Source organism: Myotis brandtii, unplaced genomic scaffold (assembly GCF_000412655.1).
Source record: "Myotis brandtii unplaced genomic scaffold, ASM41265v1 scaffold10, whole genome shotgun sequence".
Lineage (NCBI taxonomy): Eukaryota > Metazoa > Chordata > Mammalia > Chiroptera > Vespertilionidae > Myotis > Myotis brandtii.
The window spans coordinates 3,616,017-3,626,786 of NW_005353325.1; the positions used below are offsets into that span (position 1 = coordinate 3,616,017).

The 10,770-nt window shown below is 43.1% G+C and overlaps 1 protein-coding gene across 2 annotated transcripts in view; it reads right to left on the reverse strand.

Annotated features, from left to right (window-relative positions):
* The window catches only part of USP46 (ubiquitin specific peptidase 46), a 59,580-nt gene extending 49,660 nt beyond the window's left edge, over positions 1–9,920 (reverse strand). Inside the window, exon 1 of one of the 2 annotated variants that reach the window (XM_014534551.1) lies at positions 9,655–9,920. In XM_014534551.1, coding sequence (XP_014390037.1) covers positions 9,655–9,672 — 18 coding nt within the window. In that variant the 5' untranslated portion in view covers positions 9,673–9,920. The remainder of the gene's footprint in view (positions 1–9,654) is intronic. The other variant, XM_014534554.1, reaches the window with a different exon arrangement.
* Positions 9,921–10,770: the final 850 nt, after the last annotated feature.

Here is a 10,770-nt window from a genome sequence, read left to right on the forward strand (position 1 = left end):
ACAGTGCACAAATTTTTGTGCACCGGGCCTCTAGTATGTAATAACTATGTATGGTGCCAGGTAGATACTGAAAATATCGGGAGATCACTCTGTAAAATATACGATTGTCTAACCACTATGCTGCACACCTGAAACTAATACAAAATAATATTGAATATAAACTGTAATTGAAAAAAATAAAGATAGAAACTGAGCTTAGCTACTTTGTGTATTTCTCAGTAGAAATACCTAACTGTATATACCAAATTTTAAAAAGGGTATGTTATTCGCTTATTAAATGAGTAAAAATCTTTTTTTTAATATATATTGTATTGATTTTTTTTACAGAGAGGAAGGGAGAGGGATAGACAAGTAGAATCATCGATGAGAGAGAAACACCAATCAGCTGCCTCCTGCACACCCCCTACTGGGGATGTGCCCGCAACCAAGGTACATGCCCTTGACCGGAATCGAACCTGGGACCCTTGAGTCCGCAGGCCGACGTTCTATCCACTGAGCCAAACCAGTCAGGGCTAAAAATCTTTTACTATATGATGTGCCCTCATTATCAGGAAAAGAAAAAACATTGTATCCTGAGTGAATACAAAAGCTTTGCCACACACCACCAGCGCCGTGCCTTCCCCAGCGCCGTGTCTTCCATCAGCGCCGTGTCTTCCAAGACCTCTCAGTTGGAAATCACAGCTTCTTCCTCCTTTTGTCCGCTCCAGCACTTTCCCTCCCTGGTCTGGTCTTTGATTGGAAGCTAGATTACAAGGTGCCCGCCTGCTCATCTTCTCAGCACTGCTCACCAGCAGGAACAGTTCTTAACGTCCTATAGACCCAGAGAGGCCTAAGTCAACTGCCCAGGGTCCCAAATGCCACAAAGTATCAGGGTCAGGATGGAACTGGGTCCCCAGTTCAGGGTTCTTTCCAATGCCATCATTCAGACTCCTTTGCTGGTGGTAAAAAGAGAAGCTCTAGAATAAAACAGTAATAAAATGGCCGGGCACTGGGCTAAGCACTAGACATAAATGATTCCATTTAAGTCTTGCAACCCCTCAGGGAGGTACGTTCTCTCATCACCTACAGGCTATGGATGAGAAAGCGAGTCTCTGAGAGGGTAAATCATAGCAATTAGTACTGAATCGTTATTTTGAGCACCCACCCCCTCTCACTTAGGAAGTGCCTCACTTGGGGAATAAATCGGAGCGTCTCCCTACTATCCTATCCTGATCTGCTCCAGTGCAGAGCTGACCAGGAGAGAGCTGTGGGCCTCTCTCTAACCCCGGTCCCCCCGCACCACAGAAACAGGGAGACGGAACCCCCATTTCCCCAGCACCACAGTCAGACCACTCCATCTGGTGCCTTCTGCCTCTGCTCCTGCCCAACGCCCACTGAATGTGGACAGCAGGCTAAGATAAAAGCAGAATTCCACTGGATCCTACGATACCAACAGCTCTGTGCTTTGGAAAATATTAATTCACGGGCAGAATGAGAATAACTGAAAAGTAACATGCGGGAGGGCATCACAGCTCACAGAATGCTTCTGTCGGCAGGACCTCCTGAGATTCTCCATAAAGAGCTGTGAGGAAGGTATCTCATCCTCTGCCTTTCTGTTGTAAAGAGATGAGGGAACACCCGAGATTTACCGAGGCCTGAGATCCCAAACCCCAACTCCTCCTCTCTCGAGCCAGAGGAAGAAGGACGTTGTTTTCCTCTTACTCCCTAGGGCTGTGCTGTGAGTGTGCTCCCCACACCAGGACCATCTGGTCACCAGAGAGGTGGCTAGAAAGGCCAAGTCCCACTGCAGACCTACTGAATCGAATCTGCATTTTAACAAGATCCCAGGCGATTCCTGGGCCCTGCTTTCCTGAAATTTCGGCAATTCTTCCCTTCTACGAGCTACCCCTCTTCCGTCATTATCCAAGAATTATTTACTGCGCATCCACCACACATGTGCCAGGCACTATGCTGAATGCTGGAAATCGACAGCGAATAAGATCGATCCAGCTCCTGCCTGTGGAGTTAGCTGCCAGTCTAGCACAGGTTTCTCAACCTTGCCTGCTCATCAGAATAAACTGCAGCAATTTACAAAAAAAGGGCAAGTGCCTGAAAAATCCACCCAGACTGACCTACACCCACGTACACTCAGAAACTCTGGGAGTGGGGCCCTAGGAGCTTCATATCAAAAAAGCTGAGTGGCAACCACTCTCGGGAGCAGCCTGGCAATACCTAACAGAAATGCCAACAGGCACATCTGGGAACAGCACTTCCACTTCCAGGACTATGTCCTGGAGGAATGAAGGCACATGCGTAAGGAAGGCAGAAACAGCAGCATTCACTGTGGCACTGTTTCCAGAGAGAATATTATGGAACCTACCCAACTGTCCCTAAATAATGTGATGAATAAGTAACCCGGCATCAAGGCAAAGAATATGGCTACCGAGCAGTGAGCATGAATATACTAGAACTATATGTGTCAAGATAATTTCAAATATAATTGTTGAGTGAAAAAGCTGCAAAAGATTGCATGTATTTACACACAAACGCTGACATACTGCTTATGGACTCAAAAATATGAACTATAAAGACATGCAGAGTAAACATACCAACTTCAGGAAAATGGTTAGTTCTGGAGGAAAGGAGAGGAAAGAGACAGGGGTGGTTAGAGATTTTTTAAAAGATTTTATGTCTAAGAAAAATCTCAACCAAGTATGACTAAATTTTAATATCTGTTAAATCTGAAGGGTAGGTATTTGAATATAAATATATTAAAATACATCCGTTTTTTCCATACTCTTTGGGTGTTAAGACTTTACGGTTTTTTTATAAGTTTCTTTTAAAAGTTTCTCATGTGACGTGACACATAGCCAGGGTTGGGAATCCCTGTTCTAGGAGCAGAAAGTAGTAAAAACCTGGCTATGTAATATCAAGAAATACATCTACAGAATGGCAATGATCTATAGCTCTTGAAAGTTTACTACCTTAAAATTTTTACATAAATTTAAAAAAACTTTAACATGGCAGATAATTCCTATACGCAATACAGTGGGGCCTTGACTTACAAGTTTAATTCGTTCCGTGACGGAGCTCGTAACTCAAATTACTCGTATGTCAAATCAATTTTCACCATTACAATGACACGTGATGCTGGGCTGATGTTGTGGCATTCACTGTGACGTTCGCTGTGCCAACTAGCGGTGGGGTATCTGAAGCTGGCTCGTAACCTGAATTTTAGCTCGCAACTCAAAGCAAAAACTCGTTAGTCGGGACACTCGTAAGTCAAGGCCCCACTGTATGTTTTTCGGAGGCCAAGGTTATTACCCAGGGAAAGCAATTATTTCTCAAAATGTGGCTGTCAGCTCACCTGTAAGAGAATGAGGAGGGAGTGGGAAGAAGGGAATACTTATTTTAGAATGCACATTCCAAGGCTTCATCGTGGGTGCCAGGGACAGACACCCAGAGTCTGAATTTATTTTTTTAATATATTTTTATTGATTTCAGAGACGAAGGGAGAGAGAGAGAGAGAGAGACAGATGGAAACATCAATGATGAGAATCATTGATTGGCTGCCTCCTGCACGCCCCTAACTGGGGATCGAGCCCACAACCCAGGCATGTGCCTTTGACTGGACTCAAACCCAGGACCCTTCAGTCCGCAGGCCGACACTCTATCCACTGAGCCAAACCAGCTTGGCCAGAGTCTGAATTTTTAAGGAGAGAATGCATGTGGGCACAATTCCTTGGTACACAAAAAAAACCACTGAAGTATAATATATTTTTAAAGCTACTGTCAGTCATATTTTTAAAACCATACATGTCTGTGTTCAATAAGATGGCATCTGTCATTCTCTAAAAAATCAAAATAAAGTGCGGGGACTGTTTTCTAAATATCTGAGACAGTGATTCCACAAGTACCTCAATCAGATCCTGATAAGAGCTGGTTTCCGGCACAGTGTACCACCTCACCTGGCGGACACACAATGTCCTGGAGGAAGAACATACCCCCACACTGCCTTTCTAACAGGACTTCAAAAGGCAACTGGGTGAACAGGAAAACTCCACAAGTCCAGCCTTCCTGTTGTTCTCCCTGGAAAAGGCCCTAGACATGATTTTCACCAACGCCAACTTCAATGAAGCAACACGTGAAAACACGCGACTTGAACTGAGAGGCCTGGCCAGGGTAGTAATGTATCTGGAATTTACTCTCAAGGCTCACGGTATCTTCTAGTCCAGTGGTTCTCAACCTTCCTAATGCCGCGACCCTTTAATACAGTTCCTCATGTTGTGGTGACCCCCAATTTCATTGTTACACATTGAACATAATTAAAGCATAGTGATTAATCACAAAAACAATATGTAATTATACATGTGTTTTCCGATGGTCTTAGGCGACCCCTGTGAAAGGGTCGTTTGACCCCCAAAGGGGTCGCGACCCACAGGTTGAGAACCACTGTTCTAGTCAATAGTCTTTTTGCTATAAAAGCAAAAAGAATAAGGATTCACCTGTTTCATCTTATCATCCCCCACCTGTATCTTCTGTTCTGTCCCTATCGTCCTTGACTGTTTTTTGTTTTGTTTTTTGGTCTTCCTGATCATCCCCTTCATCACCCTTTTCCCTATTTTCACACAAAACCACCCCTGCAACCCTCACTTACAAACCCTGGAAAACTGCTCCAAAGCCTCTGGATTAAAAACAACCCCAGCGTCATAAACACATAAAAGATGTTTAGCCTCACTTGTCAACAGGAAAGTGCACATTTTAAATCATGAAGATACCATTTCACACCCGTGAGACTGGCAAAACCTCAAGTCTGACCACGCCAGGCGTGTCTGTAAGCCTGTGGAGCAACTGGAACTCCCCACCGCTGCTGGGTGCAATGCAAATTGGCACAACTGCTTCGGAGAGCAAGCTGGCAGTATGTCAGGGGCAAAGATGCCCAGCTCCTTTGACCCAGCCATTTCCTTTTTATGTAGAGACCACAGAGAACCTCTAAACACATGCACAGGGAGACGAGTTCAAATCTGTTCATCGCTCTAAAAGGGCACACACAAGACACTGTCAACCCAAGTGCTCATCAACAATAAAATGAATAAATATAATGCAGCACATTCATGAAATGTAATATTATACAGCAGTCAAAACAGCCTAGAATTCATGTATCTTTTTAAAAAATACATTATTGATTTCAGAGAGTAATATTGATTTCATTGATCGGCTGCTTCCTGCCCGCCCCACACTGGGGATCGAGCCCGCAACCCAGACATGTGCCCTGGCCAGGAATCGAACCAAAACCTCCTGGTTCATAGGTTGATGCTCAACCAATGAGCCACGCCAGTTGGATGAATTCATGTACCTTAATGGATAAATCTTAACACTGCAATGTAAACAAAAGCAAACTGAGTTGTTCAGTATTGCAGAGCTTGTTTAAAACATAAGAAACAATACTATATCTGGTTTATGAATACATACAGATCCAGTAAAACTATAAAAACACATGATAAGTACCAAATTCAGAACAGTGGTCACTGTCTGGGGGGAAGGGGAATAGGTGGGGAAAGGTTCACTTGTATTCATAATATTTTATTTCTTCATGTGGAGGAAGATACATGGGTACTCACTCTGTTATTCTCCATATTTTTCCTGAAATTTACCACCAGAAAAAGAGTCCCAAGAAAAAGAGCCCCAAATCTGAGCTACTATAAAGCATTTGCAGATTCTGAAAGAGACATCAGAACTTGGTGGGCAGGAGGAAGGTTGTACCTACAAGTGGAAAGTGAAGCTTTAGGAACCAACAGGGTTTCCCCACACACACTCCATCCATAGCAAATAATCCTCGGAATTATAGTAAAATTCCATGCAGAGGACTTATGACATCCCCAAAATTCTAAGCAGCAATCCCAGAACAGAAACTTTCCAAAATGTTGGCTGAGGTTGGTTGCTAATATAGAATTTATTTGCCTCAAGAAAGTCTTTGCTGGTTCATTTTCATGGCCTTCTCTCTTAAAAGATCAGCAAGGCTTTTCAAACCCTTAGACGAGCATTTGGTTTCAGCACAAGTGAAGGTTTATTATGTAAAACTGCATTAAAATTTTAGGCCAGAAGGGTTAACTAGACTAAAAGGCACCATCTTTTACAGCTCTTTCAGTTTGCGTTGGGCTGGCTCCATGGGTAGGCTAGAGATAAAACCAAGATATACCTTTCTGATGGTACCACAGAACTAAACACCATCTTATTTTTTAAATATATTTTTATTGATTTCAGAGAGGAAGGAAGAGGAAAGACAGAAACATCAATGATGAGAATCATGGATCAGCTGCCTCCTGCACGACCCCTACTGGGGATCAAGCCCACTGGGGATCAAGCCCACTGGGGATCGAGCCCACAACCTGGGCATGTGCCCTTGACCAGAATGGCACCTGGGACCCTTCAGTCCACAGGCCGACGCTCTATCCATTGAGCCGAACTGGCTAGGGCTAAACACCATCTTAAAACCTCGACTCATTCAAACTAATTAGAGCAGGCTGGAGGGAAGAAAGGGGAGAACATATGAACCAGAAAATTTTCTCTTAATTGCTAAGAGAATCAAAATGGAAAATTACTTTCAGTACAACTCCAACATACCAAAATTCCACATTAATAAAAAATAAATAGATTTTACTGTAGGAGTGAACTGGAACACAAAGTTGATTTCCAGCAAATAACAAATCTTGATTTCTAACTAAATATTCACATTCAACTTTGTTTGCACCCTAGGATTCCAAGAAAAAACTGAAAAATAAGTAGACTTAATTGTTTGGACCTGACCCAACACAAGTGCCTACATTACACCCAAGAGGCCAGAACAGAATTTTTCTTTAAGTATTAACCCATTTTACCCAGCAATTTCTAAAAACTGACAACTATCAGAGTAGACTCTCATATGAAATTGTAACAGCACCCAGCTGATAAGCCTCCAATTATCTCTGAGAATGGGAAGCATGAGAAACAGAGGAAGAGGCAAGTTATCTCTTCTCCCAAATTATGTGATTTTTAATGTTTTTTAAAACTTCTTCCAATGATTCTCAATATACGTGCCTCAGGCCAGTAACTGACTTATCAAAATAAAATGATCTCTATAAAAAATCCTCTAGCTTTGTTTCAAATTTTTACTAATTTTACTTTCCCTTCTTATCAAGGTGATTTCACTAATTTAAAAGAATTCAAATCTGGCACTCACAAAGGTGTCCAATAATATATTGGGGATGGCCCTAGCTGGTTTGGCTCAGTGGGTAGAGCGTCGTCCTGTGGACTGAAGGGTCCCAGGTTAGATTCCATCAAGGACACATGCCTGGGTTTCGGGCTCGATCCCCAGTAGGGGATGTGCAGGAGGCAGCTGATCAATGATTCTCATCATTGATGTTTCTATCACTCTCTCCCTCTCCCTTCCTCTCTGAAATCAATAAAAAATATATTTTAAAAAAAACATATATATATATATATATACACACACACATACTGAGGATGTTCAATGGATGCTAAAATGCCAACATCTGGCATGTTCAACACAGTTTAAACAAGGTAGTTAAGTACTCAAGTAGTTACTAACCAATTAAGAGATGTAGATTTTTATAAAGACTCTAAGACAGCGGTTCTCAACCTGTGGGTCACAACCCCTTTGGGGGGTCGAATGACCCTTTCACAGGGGTCGCCTAAGACCATCGGAAAACACATATATAATTACATATTGTTTTTGTGATTAATCACTATGCTTTAATTATGTTCAATTTGTAACAATGAAATTGGGGGTCACCACAACATGAGGAACTGCATTAAAGGGTCGCGGCATTAGGAAGGTTGAGAACCACTGCTCTAAGAGATACTACTCATTAAAGAAGGTTTTGACAACAACAACAAAATCAGTTTTAAAAGCTGAGAAAAACTAAGGTTGCAAGAAATACAATTTGTTCAAAGGCACCGTTAGACTCATGCTTAACTGGAGGGACACCAATGGTACAAATTCCAGTTCTGCCCTGGCCGGTTTGGCTCAGTGGAAAGAGCGTCGGCCTGTGGACTCAAGGGTCCCGGGTTTGATTCCAGCCAAGGGCATGTGCCTTGGTTGCGGGCGCATACCCAGTGGGGAGTGTGCGGGAGGCAGCTGATCGATGTTTCTAACTCTCTGTCCCTCTCCCTTCCTCTCTGTGAAAAATCAATAAAATATATTTTTTTAAAAAAATTTCAGTTCTAATTACAGTTACATTGACTATAATCACATCTTCACATAAAAAATAGTCAAACTTTGCTCAAATGCAAATACACTACAAAAATCCTACTGTGTTCATCAGTCTTTCCACTGTAGTGCCGCTGAGATTTTGTTCAACCTTTCTGCGTGGACACACTAAAATTTTCATCTTTATCAATGTTATACCCACAAGATAAGAAACTCCTGAGCTCCTTGGAGATAAGAACTCACCTCCTTCATTTATTTAGCACCTGCACCCAGTACGTGCCAACACTGACCCAGCAGGTCCTCAGCAAATGGCCATTTATGGAAACAGAAATGTAATCTCCTTTCCACATGACATTTCCTCTGTGGCACGTCTCACAGCACCATTAACAAGTAAAATTAAGATGAGGTGATTTAGACCAATTTGCATCAGTCCAAGTCGAATTTCTAGAGGGCACTTTTGTTTTCTCCTAATAAATGCTTCCTCTTTAGAAAATTCCTCAAGTTCTTCAAACAGAAAACGTACCCAAAACAAAAGCCTTCCATTTGTAGGGCCGCAGAATACATAGGAAGTTAGGTCCATTGGTCTGGACAAAAATCAGAGGATTATCAACAAGGGAGGTTTCCTCATACTTGGTAGCAGCTAGTGCATTTTTAAAATTACAACACACCAGCCAAACAAGCTTTATTATCTGTGACCCAGACACGCTGTGGCTAAGCTGACAAGCCCTGAGCAAGTTGATCAAGAATCATTATGGGCCCTAACCGGTTTGGCTCAGTGGATAGAGCATCAGCCTGCGGACTCAAGGGTCCCAGGTTCAATTCCGGTCAAAGGCATGTACCTTGGTTTCGGGCACATCCCCAGTGGGGAGTGTGCAGGAGGCAGCTGATCGATGTTTCTCTCTCACCGATGTTTCTAACTCTCTACCCCTCTCTGTAAAAAATCAATAAAATATATTTTTTTATAAAAAGAATCATTATGGCAGGAATTCACATGGAAGTGAAATTAAAACAAATGGGAACCAGCATTAAATTTCCAGTGCACAATAAGACTTCAGTGGGGACGGGGACAGTGGAGGGATGTGAATATTTCCCAAGGTCCCTATATCTAAAACTGGCACAAGAAGTTTGAGGAAAAGAAAAAAAAAGGGGGTGGGGGTGTTTATTTCTCAATCACATGAAGGATTTGGTACGTTTTGTTTCCGCTCTGCTGGGTCCTTTCTTGTCTGGTGACAAAACAAATCCACTTTTCAATGCTAGGTCTTGGTTTGTTCAAGTCCTACCTAGAAGGGTGACATTGTTTAACACCCTTTCTGGAAAAACATCACCGTGTTTAAAAAGGCAATCCTCACTTGCTCTCTCTACCACTACTCCAACCAGTTCCCACCAAACAGTGTTAGGAGAAGGAAGGACCAATAGGAGCCCCAGTGAGAAGCCAAACAGTGAGGAGAGACCCCCAGAAGACCTACCTGGAAGCAATTCATCATCACGTGCGGAATCTAAAGAGGAGTCCAATGAAAATGTATGTCAGATCAGGCGGAGACAGCCGTCTCCTCAGCACCAAGCCTTCTCGTGTGGGAAGTGAGGCTGGGAGGGACAGGGTGACCCGAGCAGCCTTTTATAAGGGGCGGGGTTAAGGATTCCCATCCCAGCCCTCCTATACTGCCATTCGGCTTGGTTTACATAAATGAACACGTGAGCTGTTTACATCAGTGGCTTCTTCCATCAGGTCCAAGAAGGCATAATCTCCTTTGTCCTTTGAACACCTGAAGGTGACATGAGGCGATACGGACGAGAGCTAGCACTCACTGAGTACCTCACCTCTATGTGCTAGGCCTAGTAACTCACTCAATACAACATCCTAGACCAGTGATGGCGAACCTTTTGAGCTCGGCATGTCAGCATTTTGAAAAACCCTAACTTAACTCTGGTGCCGTGTCACATATAGAAATTTTTTGATATTTGCAACCATAGTAAAACAAAGACTTATATTTTTGATATTTATTTTATATATTTAAATGCCATTTAACAAAGAAAAATCAACCAAAAAAATGAGTTCGCGTGTCACCTCTGACAAGCGTGTCATAGGTTCGCCATCACTGGCTTAGAGACCCCTTCCAACTCTCCCATCCACACTCGTCTGGTATACTTGTTTCGTCTATCAGATAGACTGACTTCTGCACATGGGCCACGAAGTTTCAATCGCACTGTACATGTGCGCCTGCACGTGGTATTTTGTGGAAGAGCCACACTCAAGGGGCCAAAGAGCCGCAGTATGCTGACCACTGTCCTAGGAAGTGGGCACCACTATCGTCCCATTTCTCTAGATAAGGAAAGACAAAGCGCAACCTGTTCCCGGACAAAAAGCTAGATTGTGTGAGATCCAGGCCTTGAACCCAGGAAGTCTAACTTGAGAGCACAAACTCTTCATTACTTGCTCAAGACAACAGTGTCCAAAGAGGAACATAAAACTCCCAACTTACGAAGTACTGGTTCCTCACCTCACCGGGGCGATGACCCCGAAGGTGGTGCCTCTTTAAAGATTCCACACGAGGTTGTCAACTCTCCAGACACAGCTCTAGCCT